We start from the raw sequence: 20,674 nt of genomic DNA on the forward strand, positions 1-20,674 counted from the left end.
CGCTATTTAGCGACCAAATATTAAATCGTCGTTAAATTTAGCGGGAATTAGTGGCGCGAGATATTTACGACTATATTTACGACAAAATTGCGACTATTTTTTGAGTAAGAATATAATATTATAATTTGCGACCATATTTAGCGACTAATTAGTTTAGTCGCTAAACAGCGACTAATCAGCGACCATTTTATTTTTAAAATTTTAATTTAATTTTTAATTAAATTTTATTTTATTTAAAATTTTAAATTAAGATTAAATATACTGTTAAAATATTTTTTTATAATTTTATGTATATTCTTATTTTTAGCACAATTTATTTTAAAAAATAATTTAAAATATTATTATTATAAATTAATACAGTATAATATTTTAATATAATAAAATTATATTATTTATCTTTAAAAAAATTATACCATTAAAGATAAAATTAATAAACATATAGTATAAAATATTTTAAATAATATAAACTATAAAAATAAAATCTTAATTTGATTCAAAAAAAACAATTCTTAATTGAAAGATAAAAAATAAATCTAAATAAATAAACCTGCTATCAAAACAACCCTTAAATCCCAACCCTAAATCTCTATCAAAACAACCCTTAAATCCCAACCCTAAATCTCTCTCAACTCTCAAGTCTACTGCCGCCCTCCCCTCCCCCATTTGGCCTCTTCGTCACTCGTTTGGTACAGCCGTGCCTCCCGTCGATCGTTCCTCTGCTCCACGCTGTCAACGTCGTTCTGCGTCCGGTCGACTTCACTGCAAAGATCTGGATCTGCCCCTTTTGTTTCCTGCGCAATCATTTTCCTCCTCACTACTCCATGATCTCCGAGACCAATCTCCCTGCTGAGCTCTACCCTCAATACACGACTGTGCAATACATGCTTTCTAACCCTAATGTTAATCCCAATATTCCCGGGAACGCAGCTCCTGCACCATCGGGTTCACCTGTTTTCTTGTTCGTTCTCGATACGTGCATGATCGAGGAGGAGTTTGGGTTCGTAAAATCGGCTCTCAAACGCGCGATCGGGTTGTTGCCGGATAACGCGCTTGTTGGGTTCGTTTCGTTTGGGACGCAGGCACAGGTTCATGAATTGGGATTTTCAGATATGTCGAAGGTTTATGTGTTTAGAGGCAACAAGGAGATTTCCAAAGATCAGATTATGGAGCAGTTGGGACTTGGTGTTCGGGCAGGAGAGCCCCTGTTGGATACCCACAGAAAGGAATGCAAAATGGGTTTCCAATTCTTGGCGTTACCCGCTTCTTATTGCCCGCATCCGAGTGCGAATATACCCTCAAATTTGTGCGTACTTGGTTCAGTTTGAGTCTAATTTTGAAATTTCAAATTCTAATGTCATGTTTTTGTTGATCGAGTGAAATGGTTTTTTTAATTATTACCAATTTTCTTATAGCTTTTGGATGAGTTGCAAATGGATCAATGGCCGATTGCTCCTGGGAATCGAGCTTCAAGGTGCATAGGAGTGGCCTTAAGCGTGGCTTCAGGATTACTTGGAGCTTGTTTGCCTGGAACTGGCGCCAGAATTATAGCTTTGGTTGGTGGTCCATGCACAGAAGGGCCTGACACTGTAATGCTTTCTTGTTCCCTATGTTTTAGTTGTTTTTACATTTAACTTGATCTAAATCTTCCCTTTGGTCCTTTCTCTGAAGTTTTGTTTCACTAGATCACATAATTATAAATTAGTTTCTCATTTATAATATAAATTAGTCCATGCATAGAAGTTTTGCTTGCTTAGTCCTTTAGCCATATTCTGGGCCTCCTTTAGTGCTCCACTCTACCTCTATCTTTGGATTCCTAATTATGGCTACCATCTAAGGTATTTGGTGTTTTCAATTTCTTAGTGCTTTAGGCGACACCCAATACTTATTAGTTTTGAGTCCATGAACAGCGTGCTAAATGAGTTTAGAGGCAGCTGAAGCTTCCTGGTCCTACTATAAATGTCACCACTAACAACAATGTCGTCATCAACGTTAGAAACAAATTGGACGAGAGTCTTCTTATGCATTGGTAGGACTAGCACTTTATTTTCTCCATTGCAATTTTGCCGCCAATTTTTACTTCAAGTGTGAATATTATTAGAGATTTACTGTTAATGTATATTGATTTCCAAGATTTGAACTTAATGGGTCTGATAGGTCTGGAGTTCAACAGAGAAGAAGTTCATGGCAAGACGGACTTCTGGGGACTAACTGTCCAATTCCTCCAAAGTGGAACTGGACCTACCAGTTTCAGGTTAAGGATCAGATTGGGAGTTTCTTTTACTTCCCTTCTCTTCATATGCAGAGAGCCTCTGGTGTATATGGTAGCTTCATTATAAATAATAGGCCTATTATTCCAATTCCTTTTGCTACTCCATATGACGACATTATCATTTTGATTGGCGATTGTACAAAAGGAACCATACGGTTAGTATCTGTTATAAAGTTGGCTTTGTTCAGTACTTAGATTGCTGGGTAGTTTGTATAGTAAGGTGTTTGATGCTAGTTTGTTTTTGGAATTTAGGCTTTGAGAAAGGCCCTTGATGAAGGGAAAGATCTTGGAATGCCAGATGGAGTGCTTATTAATGGCAAAAGTCCCTGTCAGTATAACACCACACTTGTTCCTGATGGTATTGACTATGAAACTATTGAAGTCCATCCAGGTGATTACTGTACATAAGACATTTGTGATGAAGTATTTGTCAATTGTTCTGTTGATTGCTAATATAGAATTTGTTTATCACGTTTTGAATGAAAAATAGCTGGAATGCTTCCAGAACCCTTCAATGCTGGTCACTTTTTGACAATCCAAATCAGGCACATGCATGCCCTACTAGTAGTTCACTATCATTTTGATTGTACTATACTATAATGTCTATTGAAATAAATTTTAATACGTTTGGAAGATTTTTTCCCCTAAAACAAATCTCCCTTGAATGTGCCCTTATGCTAAGAAAAAGACCCTACAAATATATATATATATATATATTTCTGGATTTTGACATTAATAAAGATTTTTTTTTCTTTTTCTTCCTTTGTGGTTGATCTAATCATCTACCATTTAATGTGATAAGACAATGTATACATCAGATGAAATTTCAGTTTTTTAAAGGGGAGAAAGTGTAATTTATTACTTTATCAATTATTTTGCATTAAAAAGTATCAATATTACATAAATTTCCGTGAGAAATTAAGAGAGAAATTAATAGGTAAATAATAAAATAAGGTTTATAATATAAATAAGGATATATTTAGAAAAAATAAAATTAATTAATATTTTTTAATTTTCTAAAAATGAAAAATAATTTCAGATAAAATAATTTTTAAAAAATGGCAGATAATAAAATATCATCATTTCTCAAGGATAACTAACTTGTGAAAAGGACTGGAATTAGTAATAAAGATTAGTGGTTAAGGATAATCAATTCTAAGATCCATGAGCACATATTTGGAAATCTTAATAACTAAGTTGCCTAAAATTCATATTTGGTTAAGGATAATCAATTTGTTTTGTTATGATCTATTAATCATTATTTTATAACATTAATTAATTTTAATACTATCTCTCAAATAATTAAAACTCTTAAAACTTAGATTTAGTTTTTCTTTAACATTTGGGTTTTGTTAATAACTTAGTGGTGAATGTGCAATTAATTTCCAACCTGTAACAGAAACCTATATCAAATTCATAGGACTATCACAATATTGTGTTTATCTTTTCTAGTTATTTTTGAAATGCGTTTTCTTATTTGTTGCTTATCATTGTTTCCTTGCCCTTCTTTGATTTCTGGTTAATCCTCTGCTTATTTGTTAATCTGACAGAGGCTTTCTGGAGCATCTTTGCTAATACTAGCAAATAAGCAAGACCTAAAAGGTGCTCTTACACCAAATGAAATTGCTAAGGTACTGATTTAAATATTGTAATTTGTAGGTCATTTTTCTTTCTTGGACCAACTTGAAGTTTGTTGTCCTTTTTCCATGTTATTACTGTGCTGCTCATTGTCCTGGAATATTCACTCTCCCGGTGTAGTTGTGAACTTTAATTTGATATTTGAGCATGTGTGTCAACTTGTGAATCTTGCTTTCTCAATTTTGTCATCAGGTGTGTTTGTTTCAACAGCTATTAATGATGTTAGGCACGTGTATTCTGTATCTTCCTATTCTACTTTAAATCCTATTATATTTGATCAGAACGGGGCAAAGAACATTTCATGGTTTAATGATTATGGAAGTCAACTTGATATGCATATATTTTTAAATATCTGTAACTCTCTAGTATTTGGGCAATGAAAGAAGCATGGTTCAAAATGGTTAAACATGCCTTAGTATCTTGACCTTAGACTTCCAACATAATCAGGTTAAAGCTACTATATATATATATATATATATATATATATATATATATATATATATATATATATATTTTGTTGGTATCAGAGCCTTGAATTTTTACATCGGGAAGGGAACAGTATTTAAGGATTTTTGAAAAGAATATGTTTTGGGTATGCCAACTGAACCCGTTTTAAGCCAAGGTTTAGGCGTCATAGGGTAGAACAGGCAGTGGCCGCAACATAATTCAAGATCTTTAAAAAATGGATCATTTTCTGTGTAAATCGGCTAGTACAGTAAAATCAGATGATTCAGAGTCGTCAGAAATTAAAAAGGTAATAAACAAAAATGAATTAATATTGGAAGATTTTGTAAAAGCAATAGATGAATGGGAAATTCCTAAAGTAGATAAAGAACAGATTTATAAAATTCCAAAGTTTAATGTTTTTAAAACAGATTATGTAATAAAAACAGAGGAAAGAGATTTTCAATTAAGTAAACCCTTTGAGAAAATAACTCTTTTATCACCAAGAACATTAAATCATCATAGAAGTAAAAAATATAAATATATTCATATAGGATTAATCCAAGTAGGCATAAAACCTCTGACTAGAGAAGGATTAAATACTAGTATCTTGGCTGTAGTCAGGGATGCTAGATTTTTAAACTTTCAGGATTCTTTGCTAGGATCTGTAGAAACTAGTCTAAGCGAAGGACCCATATCTTTTGAAGTTTACCCAGATATAACTATTTCACTAAATGATTTAAATATTCTAGAAAGCATAGTTTTAGAAATAAAAACCCATAATTATAAAATGAAACAAGGCTCTATTCCTATAGCATTAATATATAAAATTCATTATAAAGCTATGAACTCGGCTTTTGCGACTAAATATAAATTACAACCTAAATTAGGGGAAACGAGATTTTTACAGACAGATCTAACTAAAACAAATACGGTAATTCCTAAAACGATTCGATGGAAAGATATAACTCTGCCAGATGAATGGATATTAGAAGGTATAGTGCCTCCACCAGAACCAGAAAAAGTAAAGCCAAATACAAGTTTAAGTAAAATAGAGCAGTTCGAAGATGGTAAAGTATCATTAAAATTTAACAGAAGCATGAGCAGTAGATATACAGGATCTTCATCCTCAGTAATAACAGATGATATAGGAAGAGTATCAAATATACCATCAGTAATATATGCAACATATAAAGAAGATGAACCTAAACCAGTAATGCAAACTATAGTACAACATAGGCACTCCATATCAGAAATTCCAAATAGACATCTTAAAATGAAAGGGGTAGATTATAGTTCTTCAGTTCCTCAAGCAGTTTATAATCCAGTAGAAAATTATCTAAATCAACAGGCCGAAATGGCACCATCATCGCCCGAATCACCTTCAGCATCTGCCATAACAGAAAACATAAATAATATAAACAGAGAATTAAATGTCCTTAGTAAAGAAAAACTTGAAAAGAAATTTCTAAAAGAAATAACAAAGACAAAAAACTTATATAAGTTAAATAAAATTATCAAAAAATATAAGTTTGAAGATCTAAAAGAAGAATATCTAAATAGCCAAAATGAAGAACAAATAGGATTTTTTGATTGGTTCAAACTATGCAAAAAGAAAAGTATTAATCCAATAACTATAAGGGATAAAAGGCCAGAATGGATAGTAAATGACAAAGTAGTACAGAGTGATTTTCCACCTAAAACAATCAGTAAAATAAAACATGGAGAAAATGAAATAGTTTGTGCGCCATATAAAATAGCTAAAGAAAATGATGCAGATAAGAAAATAATAGAACAAAATAACTTTAGTAATGCAAGTTTAATATGTTTAGGAACTCAGTTAAAAAAGATAGAAAAAATTTTAAAAGATAAGGATGAAAAGGTAGAAGAGAAAAAAGAAATAAAATCTCATATGTTTAAACCATACCAAATATCTAGTTCAAGTCAGAAGGAATTAAAAGCGGATAAGAATGAATTTTTGCAAAGTTTAAAAGACCAGTTAAGTAAAATAGAGGTCTCAGAATCTAGTAGAAATATAATCCCAGAAACTCCACAGTCTGGAAATATAAACGCATTAAATGAAGAATCCGAGTCTGAGCAAAGTCAGCCAGACTCAGAAGATATAAAACAATTTGAAATAAATCCCATATCACATAGAGAGATAGTAAGTAGGGCACCAGATCTAAGGGTCATGGAAAAACCAAACATAACATCTCAGTTTAAATATAATGCTTCAACAGTATATGAATGGAATATAGATGGACTATCTGAATATAATATTTTAAGCCTATTACAACAAATGACAATGGCAGCCAATGCGTATAAAACCCAGTCTTTTGCCTCAGATAGAGCAATAGCAGAAATAATTATAGCAGGTTTCACAGGACAACTAAAAGGATGGTGGGATTACCATCTAACAGATATGCAGCAATTAGAAATATTAAATTCAGTTCAGGTAAATAGTGATGGAGAACCCATATATAATGAATCTGGAGAAACTATCCAAGATGCAGTATCAACTCTAATATTAACAATTTCTTTACATTTTATAGGGGACCCCTCTCTCTTAAAAGATAAAAATGCAGAACTTCTAAGCAATTTAAAATGTAAAAAATTAAGTGATTTCCAAAATTATAAAACTACGTTTCTAACTAGATTAATGTTAAGAGAAGATTCGAACCAAGATTTTTGGAAAGAAAAATTTTTAGCAGGACTCCCTTATTTCTTAGGAGAGAAAGTCAGAAATAATATAAAACAGCATTTTGGTAACCCTATACCATATAAAAGATTAACATATGGACAGTTAGTAAGTATAATTCAGAAGGAAGGATTGCAGATATGTCAAGATTTAAGACTACAGAAGACTTTAAAATATGAAATGCATAAAACTAAACAAGAATTAGGATCTTTTTGTAAACAATTTGATTATGGTATAATGCAAGATAAAGGTTGCAATGGGCAATGCTCTAGAATTAAGCCAAGGAAATATTATAAAAAAGATAGGTATTATAAAAAGAAATATGTAGCAAAACCTAATAAGGAAGAATATTATAAACGAAAAAATGTTAAAACTCATAAGAAATATGAAAGAAAGAAGCCAGAAGAAAGAAACCAAAATAAAAGGTCTTTTAAAGATTTAACATGTTATAATTGTGGTAAAAAAGGACATACATCTAAGTTTTGTAGATTTAATAAAAGATTAAATGAGTTAGGACTAGATGAAGAAATAACAAATAAAATCCAAGAAATATGCTTAAGTTCAGAAGCCTCAGAAACAGATATAACTGAAAGTGAAAACCAAATAGATGAGTTAGTCACTAGCTCATCCGAACAGTCAATAAATGTTTTAACTAAAGAACAAGATTCATTATTAAATTTAATAAATGGAATTGAAGACAATAAAACCAAAGAAAGAATTCTTAAAAGATTAATAAAAAGTTTTGATGAATCAGAAGAAATAAAAAATACTATGCCAAAAATAGAAAAACAAACATATGACTTAACCAAAATATTGAGTAAAAATAAAGAACCTAAAGAGAAAATAACCGTAGGTGAATTACAAAGGGAAATTAAAATAATAAAAGCTGAAGTAAAAGAACTAAAACAACAACTTCAGATAGATTCGAGAAGGATAAAAGCTTTAGAAAGTCAACTAATCTCTGAACCGTCTTCCTCTTCAGAAGAAGAAGAAGAAGAAGAAACTAATAAAATGGATCAATCAGAAAATAGAGAAGTAGATAATAATTTTATACTATTATTACAAGAAATAACTTCCAGAAAATATTTAGTAAAATTAACAATAAAATTTTCAGAAGAGTTTAAATTAAATACTATAGCATTATTTGATACAGGAGCAGATTTAAATTGTATAAAGTCAAGTTTAGTACCTAAAAAATTTTGGCAAGAAACAAAAGAAAAATTAAAAACTGCAAATAAAACCAGTCTGAGTATATTAGGAAAAGCAGAGGCATTAGTAATAAATCAAGACTTAGAAATAAAAACTATATTTTTATTATCACAACAAATAAGTCATATGGTGATATTAGGAACCCCTTTTATAAACCTAATAACACCTTATACAGTAAAGGAAGATTGCATAGAATTTAAAACAAGAAATAAAAAGGTAAAAATAGATTTTACAGAAAAACCTAAAAGAAAAAATTTAAATCTGATAAAAGCACATTCCATTAGGACAATGGAAATAAATTCAATGATAAAATCTAAAGAAGAAGATTTAAAGGATTTGAAAAATAATGTACAAATAGTTAGGATTAAAAAGCAATTAGAAAGTGAAATTGTAAATAAGAAAATAGAAAATCTAAAAAATGAAATGGAAGAAGAATTATGTGCAGATCATCCTAATACCTTCTGGAATAGGAAACAACATATAGTAGATCTGCCATATGAGGAAGGATTCGAAGAAAAATCAATATCAACTAAAGCTAGACCAATTCAAATGTCACCAGAGTTATTAGAACATTGTAAAAAAGAAATTAAGGAATTAGAAGATAAAAGGTTAATAAGCAAATCAAGGAGTCCTTGGTCATGCGCAGCTTTCTATGTAAACAAGAGTGCAGAAATAGAAAGAGGTACACCAAGATTAGTTATAAATTATAAACCCTTAAACACAGCATTAAAATGGATTAGGTATCCTATACCTAATAAGAAAGACCTCTTAAATAGACTATATAATGCAAATATTTTTAGTAAATTTGACATGAAATCAGGGTATTGGCAGATTCAAATCCATCCGAAAGATAGATATAAGACGGCATTTACCGTTCCTTTTGGACAGTATGAGTGGAACGTAATGCCTTTTGGATTAAAAAATGCACCCTCAGAATTCCAGAGAATAATGAATGATATTTTTAACCCATATTCAAAATTTTGCATTGTCTACATAGATGATGTGCTCATATTTAGTAAGAATATTGAAGAACACTTTAAACATTTAAAAACATTCTGTGGAATAATAAAAAGAAATGGATTAGCCTTGAGTAAAACCAAAATGAACTTGTTTCAAACTAAAGTAAGATTTTTAGGCCATTATATAGAACAAGGTAAAATCCAACCTATTGAAAGAACAATGGTATTTGGAGATAAATTTCCAGATGAAATAATAAATAAAACTCAATTACAGAGGTTTTTAGGATGTTTAAATTATGTTATAGATTTTTACCCAAACTTAAACAGAATGATAAAACCCCTTCATGAGAGACTAAAGAAAAATGCAAAACCCTGGACTCAAGAACATACAAACATTATAAGACACATAAAATCCCTAATAAAAGAAATTCCATGTTTGTATCTTCCTAACCCTGAAGCCTTTAAAATTGTGGAAACAGACGCTTCGGACATAGGATATGGAGGAATTCTAAAACAAAGGATAGATGGTAAAGAAACAATAATCCAGTTTACTTCGGGACACTGGAACTCTACCCAAATGAATTACTCTACCATTAAAAAGGAAATATTAAGTATTGTGATTTGCATAAATAAATTTCAATCTGATCTTTTAAATCAAAAATTTTTGGTCAGAATTGATTGTAAAGCTGCGAAAGATGTTTTAAAAAAGGATGTTAAAAATCTGGCATCAAAACAAATTTTTGCCAGATGGCAAGCTTTATTAAGTATTTTTGATTTCGATATTGAATTTATAAAAGGTAGTAAAAATAATATTCCGGATTTTCTAACCCGGGAATTTTTACAGCAAAATGGGTCGAAAGAAGAGCAAAAATAAAGATAAGGAGAGAAGCCCAAGCCCAACTCCAAGTTCAAGCCCAACTCCTAAAGCCCTGTCTGAACATTCAGATGAGATTTGTAAAACCATGGTTAAAACCACAGAAGCCTCTTTAAAACCTCAATCATCCGATGAAACCCATAAAGACATTAAAAAATGGGTCGAAGAACTCAGCCAGTCTCCAGAAGTGATTAGAGCCCTTCAGAGTATGGCTTCAAGTATGGCCTCCTCTTCAGGAGAAACAGGTATGATTCCTAAAACCAAAGCGATCGTGCCCGCTCATGGTACGACTAGTCTGTCTCAAACGGTAGACAGTAAAGACTTATCAAATCCGTTGAAGGCTGTGGGTTTGCCAAAAATCCAACCATCTCATGGATATAATACTGGATTTTATAAATGGTATTTAAAACCAGCTTCTGAATTTGAAATCGAAGTTGAATATGGATTTAATAATATAAACCCATGGGAAGTGATTAGAAAATATTATCCTGAGAACTGGTGGTTTACTCCAAAAAATATTTTAAAACCTCAGGATTATTATCAAAGTATTTTAGAGGAAACTGGAGCTGTTAAAATCAAGCATAATTTTGATAAAAACTATAAGGACGTAGTAGCCTATTCTTCCATTCAAATAAAAAGCATTATGCATCCTCAAGATTGGCCTGCACCAAACTTGTATACTGAAATAGCGTTTAAAAAATTAAAAAAGTATTGCTCCTCATATAACTATTTTGATTATATTGATGCATGGACCAATGTTTTCAGCATTCAAAATCCTACAACAACCCATTCGTGGTTGATTTATTTTGATGTACAAGCTATAAAAACTGTCACCAAATTTCCAAATTGGTTTTTTGTATGGTGGCAATCCAGGGGCATTACTGAAGATATTTTATCACAGGAATTGCTCCATATATATCAATACTTTAAAACCAATTATAAACCTCCTCAGCAAGAAAAGTATATACCACCATTGATGTATTTCTGTTTAAACTTCTTTCTACCGTGGGTATATCAATGGTATTTTGACTTTCAGTATGTTACAGACCTAAAAGTCCCTGTTATTGTAAAACGACACAAGATAAAATGGTGGGGTTCTTTCAGAAACCCAACCACGGAGGAGTCCGTAAAACAATGGGTTATTAAAAAGGCCCAAATTCCTGGAACTTCATATGCTGGTAAACTGACAATGCAAGAAGAGCCCATATTTGGAGCCCAAAAGGCTCAATGTCAAGCAATGTTAGCTGCAGCTAAAACTCCCGAAGAATACAAGTTGATTTGTCAGAAAATGTTCAATCAGCTTAGCACGGGATCATCAGTAAAACTGGAAGACGAACAATCTTCCAAAGAAGAACCATCAGTAAAATCCTCTGGAAAGTCAAAGATAAAAAAGAAACCTGGCAGAAGAAAAACTAAAAAGCAGTCAAGTTCAGAAACGGAGTCGACAGCGTCATCAGAAACGTCATCCTCCAGTAAAACCTCTGTATCTTCACACTATGACAGTAATGAAGATGATTGCTATGGAGTTCTACCGCCAGTAAAAATCAAGAGCAAGACAGGAAAAGGAAAGAAGACGACAAAAGTAAAAAAGGAGAAGAAAGAAAAAATAAAAAGAAAAAGCAAGAAAAAGAAGGACACCTCATCGTCCTCCTCAGAATCAGAATAAAATAAAATTTCGGTGGAAAAGAGTAAAAGACAAAGGAGTGGCAGACAGACTATTCATCAACAGTAAAAAGTGGCAGACAGACTATTCATCAACAGTAAAAAGTGGCAGACAAGGTACTATTCATGAACAGTGCCAGCTGCGTGAGTAAACAGTAAAATCTCTCTATAAAAAGGGAGCCTCTCCCCTTGTGAAGGCATAACTTGTAACTCTTTCTCTCTTTCTCTCTATCTTCCATCTTCTCAAGTTCCTCTGTAAAAACTCTCTCAATTTCAGAAGTTTATATTTCTAAAATATAGTAAGTTTTTATTCTAGTCTTATAAATTGCTACTTTATAAGCCCGTGTTGACGGCACAGTTCTCTTCTCCCTCCACAATCTGACTTAACTCTGGGGATCCCAGGTTAAGGTTGCAGGAACCCAGACCTTAAAATAAAATTGTGGTTAATTGTTGCTTAAGTATGCTCTGTGGTTGCGGCTTAGGCTGATCTTCCACATCAGAAATCTGTTTGGTAAAACTTAATTATTTTCACGGTATATAGGCTGGAATACCCGAGGTTGCGGGCTACTGGTCCAAAGGGTAGCAATTGCTACTGTACCACTGGTTTAACAAAGCCACGTACTGTTAAAATCTAAAACTGAATCATCAATTGGTAAACGATCCTCACATTTTGTTGGTGTCTGCCACTTTTTACTGTTGATGAATAGTCTGTCTGCCACTTTTTACTGTTGATGAATAGTCTGTCTGCCACTCCTTTGTCTTTTACTCTTTTCCACCGAAATTTTATTTTATTCTGATTCTGAGGAGGACGATGAGGTGTCCTTCTTTTTCTTGCTTTTTCTTTTTATTTTTTCTTTCTTCTCCTTTTTTACTTTTGTCGTCTTCTTTCCTTTTCCTGTCTTGCTCTTGATTTTTACTGGCGGTAGAACTCCATAGCAATCATCTTCATTACTGTCATAGTGTGAAGATACAGAGGTTTTACTGGAGGATGACGTTTCTGATGACGCTGTCGACTCCGTTTCTGAACTTGACTGCTTTTTAGTTTTTCTTCTGCCAGGTTTCTTTTTTATCTTTGACTTTCCAGAGGATTTTACTGATGGTTCTTCTTTGGAAGATTGTTCGTCTTCCAGTTTTACTGATGATCCCGTGCTAAGCTCCATTTATTAAATTTAATAATGAATCTTGTTCTTTAGTTAAAACATTTATTGACTGTTCGGATGAGCTAGTGACTAACTCATCTATTTGGTTTTCACTTTCAGTTATATCTGTTTCTGAGGCTTCTGAACTTAAGCATATTTCTTGGATTTTATTTGTTATTTCTTCATCTAGTCCTAACTCATTTAATCTTTTATTAAATCTACAAAACTTAGATGTATGTCCTTTTTTACCACAATTATAACATGTTAAATCTTTAAAAGACCTTTTATTTTGGTTTCTTTCTTCTGGCTTCTTTCTTTCATATTTCTTATGAGTTTTAACATTTTTTCGTTTATAATATTCTTCCTTATTAGGTTTTGCTACATATTTCTTTTTATAATACCTATCTTTTTTATAATATTTCCTTGGCTTAATTCTAGAGCATTGCCCATTGCAACCTTCTTATCTGCATCATTTTCTTTAGCTATTTTATATGGCGCACAAACTATTTCATTTTCTCCATGTTTTATTTTACTGATTGTTTTAGGTGGAAAATCACTCTGTACTACTTTGTCATTTACTATCCATTCTGGCCTTTTATCCCTTATAGTTATTGGATTAATACTTTTCTTTTTGCATAGTTTGAACCAATCAAAAAATCCTATTTGTTCTTCATTTTGGCTATTTAGATATTCTTCTTTTAGATCTTCAAACTTATATTTTTTGATAATTTTATTTAACTTATATAAGTTTTTTGTCTTTGTTATTTCTTTTAGAAATTTCTTTTCAAGTTTTTCTTTACTAAGGACATTTAATTCTCTGTTTATATTATTTATGTTTTCTGTTATGGCAGATGCTGAAGGTGATTCGGGCGATGATGGTGCCATTTCGGCCTGTTGATTTAGATAATTTTCTACTGGATTATAAACTGCTTGAGGAACTGAAGAACTATAATCTACCCCTTTCATTTTAAGATGTCTATTTGGAATTTCTGATATGGAGTGCCTATGTTGTACTATAGTTTGCATTACTGGTTTAGGTTCATCTTCTTTATATGTTGCATATATTACTGATGGTATATTTGATACTCTTCCTATATCATCTGTTATTACTGAGGATGAAGATCCTGTATATCTACTGCTCATGCTTCTGTTAAATTTTAATGATACTTTACCATCTTCGAACTGCTCTATTTTACTTAAACTTGTATTTGGCTTTACTTTTTCTGGTTCTGGTGGAGGCACTATACCTTCTAATATCCATTCATCTGGCAGAGTTATATCTTTCCATCGAATCGTTTTAGGAATTACCGTATTTGTTTTAGTTAGATCTGTCTGTAAAAATCTCGTTTCCCCTAATTTAGGTTGTAATTTATATTTAGTCGCAAAAGCCGAGTTCATAGCTTTATAATGAATTTTATATATTAATGCTATAGGAATAGAGCCTTGTTTCATTTTATAATTATGGGTTTTTATTTCTAAAACTATGCTTTCTAGAATATTTAAATCATTTAGTGAAATAGTTATATCTGGGTAAACTTCAAAAGATATGGGTCCTTCGCTTAGACTAGTTTCTACAGATCCTAGCAAAGAATCCTGAAAGTTTAAAAATCTAGCATCCCTGACTACAGCCAAGATACTAGTATTTAATCCTTCTCTAGTCAGAGGTTTTATGCCTACTTGGATTAATCCTATATGAATATATTTATATTTTTTACTTCTATGATGATTTAATGTTCTTGGTGATAAAAGAGTTATTTTCTCAAAGGGTTTACTTAATTGAAAATCTCTTTCCTCTGTTTTTATTACATAATCTGTTTTAAAAACATTAAACTTTGGAATTTTATAAATCTGTTCTTTATCTACTTTAGGAATTTCCCATTCATCTATTGCTTTTACAAAATCTTCCAATATTAATTCATTTTTGTTTATTACCTTTTTAATTTCTGACGACTCTGAATCATCTGATTTTACTGTACTAGCCGATTTACACAGAAAAGGATCCATTTTTTAAAGATCTTGAATTATGTTGCGGCCACTGCCTGTTCTACCCTATGACGCCTAAACCTTGGCTTAAAACGGGTTCAGTTGGCATACCCAAAACATATTCTTTTCAAAAATCCTTAAATACTGTTCCCTTCCCGATGTAAAAATTCAAGGCTCTGATACCAACAAAATGTGTCTCTGGAATTCTGAGGGTGCATTTTTTAATCCAAAAGGCATTACGTTCCACTCATACTGTCCAAAAGGAACGGTAAATGCCGTCTTATATCTATCTTTCGGATGGATTTGAATCTGCCAATACCCTGATTTCATGTCAAATTTACTAAAAATATTTGCATTATATAGTCTATTTAAGAGGTCTTTCTTATTAGGTATAGGATACCTAATCCATTTTAATGCTGTGTTTAAGGGTTTATAATTTATAACTAATCTTGGTGTACCTCTTTCTATTTCTGCACTCTTGTTTACATAGAAAGCTGCGCATGACCAAGGACTCCTTGATTTGCTTATTAACCTTTTATCTTCTAATTCCTTGATACCAACAAAATGTGAGGATCGTTTACCAATTGATGATTCAGTTTTAGATTTTAACAGTACGTGGCTTTGTTAAACCAGTGGTACAGTAGCAATTGCTACCCTTTGGACCAGTAGCCCGCAACCTCGGGTATTCCAGCCTATATACCGTGAAAATAATTAAGTTTTACCAAACAGATTTCTGATGTGGAAGATCAGCCTAAGCCGCAACCACAGAGCATACTTAAGCAACAATTAACCACAATTTTATTTTAAGGTCTGGGTTCCTGCAACCTTAACCTGGGATCCCCAGAGTTAAGTCAGATTGTGGAGGGAGAAGAGAACTGTGCCGTCAACACGGGCTTATAAAGTAGCAATTTATAAGACTAGAATAAAAACTTACTATATTTTAGAAATATAAACTTCTGAAATTGAGAGAGTTTTTACAGAGGAACTTGAGAAGATGGAAGATAGAGAGAAAGAGAGAAAGAGTTACAAGTTATGCCTTCACAAGGGGAGAGGCTCCCTTTTTATAGAGAGATTTTACTGTTTACTCACGCAGCTGGCACTGTTCATGAATAGTACCTTGTCTGCCACTTTTTACTGTTGATGAATAGTCTGTCTGCCACTTTTTACTGTTGATGAATAGTCTGTCTGCCACTCCTTTGTCTTTTACTCTTTTCCACCGAAATTTTATTTTATTCTGATTCTGAGGAGGACGATGAGGTGTCCTTCTTTTTCTTGCTTTTTCTTTTTATTTTTTCTTTCTTCTCCTTTTTTACTTTTGTCGTCTTCTTTCCTTTTCCTGTCTTGCTCTTGATTTTTACTGGCGGTAGAACTCCATAGCAATCATCTTCATTACTGTCATAGTGTGAAGATACAGAGGTTTTACTGGAGGATGACGTTTCTGATGACGCTGTCGACTCCGTTTCTGAACTTGACTGCTTTTTAGTTTTTCTTCTGCCAGGTTTCTTTTTTATCTTTGACTTTCCAGAGGATTTTACTGATGGTTCTTCTTTGGAAGATTGTTCGTCTTCCAGTTTTACTGATGATCCCGTGCTAAGCTGATTGAACATTTTCTGACAAATCAACTTGTATTCTTCGGGAGTTTTAGCTGCAGCTAACATTGCTTGACATTGAGCCTTTTGGGCTCCAAATATGGGCTCTTCTTGCATTGTCAGTTTACCAGCATATGAAGTTCCAGGAATTTGGGCCTTTTTAATAACCCATTGTTTTACGGACTCCTCCGTGGTTGGGTTTCTGAAAGAACCCCACCATTTTATCTTGTGTCGTTTTACAATAACAGGGACTTTTAGGTCTGTAACATACTGAAAGTCAAAATACCATTGATATACCCACGGTAGAAAGAAGTTTAAACAGAAATACATCAATGGTGGTATATACTTTTCTTGCTGAGGAGGTTTATAATTGGTTTTAAAGTATTGATATATATGGAGCAATTCCTGTGATAAAATATCTTCAGTAATGCCCCTGGATTGCCACCATACAAAAAACCAATTTGGAAATTTGGTGACAGTTTTTATAGCTTGTACATCAAAATAAATCAACCACGAATGGGTTGTTGTAGGATTTTGAATGCTGAAAACATTGGTCCATGCATCAATATAATCAAAATAGTTATATGAGGAGCAATACTTTTTTAATTTTTTAAACGCTATTTCAGTATACAAGTTTGGTGCAGGCCAATCTTGAGGATGCATAATGCTTTTTATTTGAATGGAAGAATAGGCTACTACGTCCTTATAGTTTTTATCAAAATTATGCTTGATTTTAACAGCTCCAGTTTCCTCTAAAATACTTTGATAATAATCCTGAGGTTTTAAAATATTTTTTGGAGTAAACCACCAGTTCTCAGGATAATATTTTCTAATCACTTCCCATGGGTTTATATTATTAAATTCATATTCAACTTCGATTTCAAATTCAGAAGCTGGTTTTAAATACCATTTATAAAATCCAGTATTATATCCATGAGATGGTTGGATTTTTGGCAAACCCACAGCCTTCAACGGATTTGATAAGTCTTTACTGTCTACCGTTTGAGACAGACTAGTCGTACCATGAGCGGGCACGATCGCTTTGGTTTTAGGAATCATACCTGTTTCTCCTGAAGAGGAGGCCATACTTGAAGCCATACTCTGAAGGGCTCTAATCACTTCTGGAGACTGGCTGAGTTCTTCGACCCATTTTTTAATGTCTTTATGGGTTTCATCGGATGATTGAGGTTTTAAAGAGGCTTCTGTGGTTTTAACCATGGTTTTACAAATCTCATCTGAATGTTCAGACAGGGCTTTAGGAGTTGGGCTTGAACTTGGAGTTGGGCTTGGGCTTCTCTCCTTATCTTTATTTTTGCTCTTCTTTCGACCCATTTTGCTGTAAAAATTCCCGGGTTAGAAAATCCGGAATATTATTTTTACTACCTTTTATAAATTCAATATCGAAATCAAAAATACTTAATAAAGCTTGCCATCTGGCAAAAATTTGTTTTGATGCCAGATTTTTAACATCTTTTTTTAAAACATCTTTCGCAGCTTTACAATCAATTCTGACCAAAAATTTTTGATTTAAAAGATCAGATTGAAATTTATTTATGCAAATCACAATACTTAATATTTCCTTTTTAATGGTAGAGTAATTCATTTGGGTAGAGTTCCAGTGTCCCGAAGTAAACTGGATTATTGTTTCTTTACCATCTATCCTTTGTTTTAGAATTCCTCCATATCCTATGTCCGAAGCGTCTGTTTCCACAATTTTAAAGGCTTCAGGGTTAGGAAGATACAAACATGGAATTTCTTTTATTAGGGATTTTATGTGTCTTATAATGTTTGTATGTTCTTGAGTCCAGGGTTTTGCATTTTTCTTTAGTCTCTCATGAAGGGGTTTTATCATTCTGTTTAAGTTTGGGTAAAAATCTATAACATAATTTAAACATCCTAAAAACCTCTGTAATTGAGTTTTATTTATTATTTCATCTGGAAATTTATCTCCAAATACCATTGTTCTTTCAATAGGTTGGATTTTACCTTGTTCTATATAATGGCCTAAAAATCTTACTTTAGTTTGAAACAAGTTCATTTTGGTTTTACTCAAGGCTAATCCATTTCTTTTTATTATTCCACAGAATGTTTTTAAATGTTTAAAGTGTTCTTCAATATTCTTACTAAATATGAGCACATCATCTATGTAGACAATGCAAAATTTTGAATATGGGTTAAAAATATCATTCATTATTCTCTGGAATTCTGAGGGTGCATTTTTTAATCCAAAAGGCATTACGTTCCACTCATACTGTCCAAAAGGAACGGTAAATGCCGTCTTATATCTATCTTTCGGATGGATTTGAATCTGCCAATACCCTGATTTCATGTCAAATTTACTAAAAATATTTGCATTATATAGTCTATTTAAGAGGTCTTTCTTATTAGGTATAGGATACCTAATCCATTTTAATGCTGTGTTTAAGGGTTTATAATTTATAACTAATCTTGGTGTACCTCTTTCTATTTCTGCACTCTTGTTTACATAGAAAGCTGCGCATGACCAAGGACTCCTTGATTTGCTTATTAACCTTTTATCTTCTAATTCCTTAATTTCTTTTTTACAATGTTCTAATAACTCTGGTGACATTTGAATTGGTCTAGCTTTAGTTGATATTGATTTTTCTTCGAATCCTTCCTCATATGGCAGATCTACTATATGTTGTTTCCTATTCCAGAAGGTATTAGGATGATCTGCACATAATTCTTCTTCCATTTCATTTTTTAGATTTTCTATTTTCTTATTTACAATTTCACTTTCTAATTGCTTTTTAATCCTAACTATTTGTACATTATTTTTCAAATCCTTTAAATCTTCTTCTTTAGATTTTATCATTGAATTTATTTCCATTGTCCTAATGGAATGTGCTTTTATCAGATTTAAATTTTTTCTTTTAGGTTTTTCTGTAAAATCTATTTTTACCTTTTTATTTCTTGTTTTAAATTCTATGCAATCTTCCTTTACTGTATAAGGTGTTATTAGGTTTATAAAAGGGGTTCCTAATATCACCATATGACTTATTTGTTGTGATAATAAAAATATAGTTTTTATTTCTAAGTCTTGATTTATTACTAATGCCTCTGCTTTTCCTAATATACTCAGACTGGTTTTATTTGCAGTTTTTAATTTTTCTTTTGTTTCTTGCCAAAATTTTTTAGGTACTAAACTTGACTTTATACAATTTAAATCTGCTCCTGTATCAAATAATGCTATAGTATTTAATTTAAACTCTTCTGAAAATTTTATTGTTAATTTTACTAAATATTTTCTGGAAGTTATTTCTTGTAATAATAGTATAAAATTATTATCTACTTCTTTATTTTCTGATTGATCCATTTTATTAGTTTCTTCTTCTTCTTCTTCTTCTAAAGAGGAAGACGGTTCAGAGATTAGTTGACTTTCTAAAGCTTTTATCCTTCTCGAATCTATCTGAAGTTGTTGTTTTAGTTCTTTTACTTCAGCTTTTATTATTTTAATTTCCCTTTGTAATTCACCTACGGTTATTTTCTCTTTAGGTTCTTTATTTTTACTCAATATTTTGGTTAAGTCATATGTTTGTTTTTCTATTTTTGGCATAGTATTTTTTATTTCTTCTGATTCATCAAAACTTTTTATTAATCTTTTAAGAATTCTTTCTTTGGTTTTATTGTCTTCAATTCCATTTATTAAATTTAATAATGAATCTTGTTCTTTAGTTAAAACATTTATTGACTGTTCGGATGAGCTAGTGACTAACTCATCTATTTGGTTTTCACTTTCAGTTATATCTGTTTCTGAGGCTTCTGAACTTAAGCATATTTCTTGGATTTTATTTGTTATTTCTTCATCTAGTCCTAACTCATTTAATCTTTTATTAAATCTACAAAACTTAGATGTATGTCCTTTTTTACCACAATTATAACATGTTAAATCTTTAAAAGACCTTTTATTTTGGTTTCTTTCTTCTGGCTTCTTTCTTTCATATTTCTTATGAGTTTTAACATTTTTTCGTTTATAATATTCTTCCTTATTAGGTTTTGCTACATATTTCTTTTTATAATACCTATCTTTTTTATAATATTTCCTTGGCTTAATTCTAGAGCATTGCCCATTGCAACCTTTATCTTGCATTATACCATAATCAAATTGTTTACAAAAAGATCCTAATTCTTGTTTAGTTTTATGCATTTCATATTTTAAAGTCTTCTGTAGTCTTAAATCTTGACATAT

The 20,674-nt window shown here is 31.8% G+C and overlaps 2 protein-coding genes across 6 annotated transcripts; one reads left to right on the forward strand and one right to left on the reverse strand.

Moving 5' to 3' along the window:
- The first annotated feature begins 1,161 nt into the window (after positions 1-1,161).
- On the forward strand, positions 1,162-14,082 carry LOC122724587. 5 transcript variants are annotated; one of them, XM_043960046.1, is made up of 7 exons: positions 1,162-1,303; positions 1,413-1,586; positions 1,908-2,026; positions 2,155-2,424; positions 2,522-2,660; positions 3,820-3,900; positions 10,062-13,730. In XM_043960046.1, exons 6-7 carry the CDS (start codon positions 3,887-3,889, stop codon positions 11,755-11,757), a joined length of 1,710 nt encoding a protein of 569 aa, XP_043815981.1. In that variant the 5' UTR covers positions 1,162-1,303; positions 1,413-1,586; positions 1,908-2,026; positions 2,155-2,424; positions 2,522-2,660; positions 3,820-3,886; the 3' UTR covers positions 11,758-13,730. The 5 variants fall into 5 exon arrangements, 4 of the variants coding, with proteins under 4 accessions (XP_043815981.1, XP_043815980.1, XP_043815979.1 ...); XM_043960045.1 differs by lacking the exon at positions 1,908-2,026; XR_006352057.1 differs by lacking the exons at positions 1,162-1,303; positions 1,413-1,586 and adding an exon at positions 13,744-14,082 and having other exon boundaries at positions 1,603-2,026; positions 10,062-10,336.
- Positions 5,404-17,915, reverse strand: LOC122724588. The gene is made up of 2 exons (XM_043960048.1): positions 17,526-17,915; positions 5,404-5,742 (listed from the first exon to the last, which is right to left on the reverse strand). Exons 1-2 carry the CDS (start codon positions 17,794-17,796, stop codon positions 5,696-5,698), a joined length of 318 nt encoding a protein of 105 aa, XP_043815983.1. The 5' UTR covers positions 17,797-17,915; the 3' UTR covers positions 5,404-5,695.
- Between the last annotated feature and the right edge of the window lie 2,759 nt (positions 17,916-20,674).

The sequence above is a fragment of the Manihot esculenta genome, chromosome 9, assembly GCF_001659605.2.
Source record: "Manihot esculenta cultivar AM560-2 chromosome 9, M.esculenta_v8, whole genome shotgun sequence".
NCBI classification, from domain to species: Eukaryota; Viridiplantae; Streptophyta; class Magnoliopsida; order Malpighiales; family Euphorbiaceae; genus Manihot; species Manihot esculenta.

Excerpts from the sequence above, each read along its gene's own strand:
- LOC122724588 (XM_043960048.1), bottom strand. The coding sequence starts at position 17,796 with ATGGGTCGAAAGAAGAGCAAAAATAAAGATAAGGAGAGAAGCCCAAGC. Across the intron at positions 5,743-17,525 it reads CTCCTCTTCAGGAGAAACAG|ATGCTGAAGGTGATTCGGGC; the intron begins GTATGATTCCTA and ends CTGTTATGGCAG.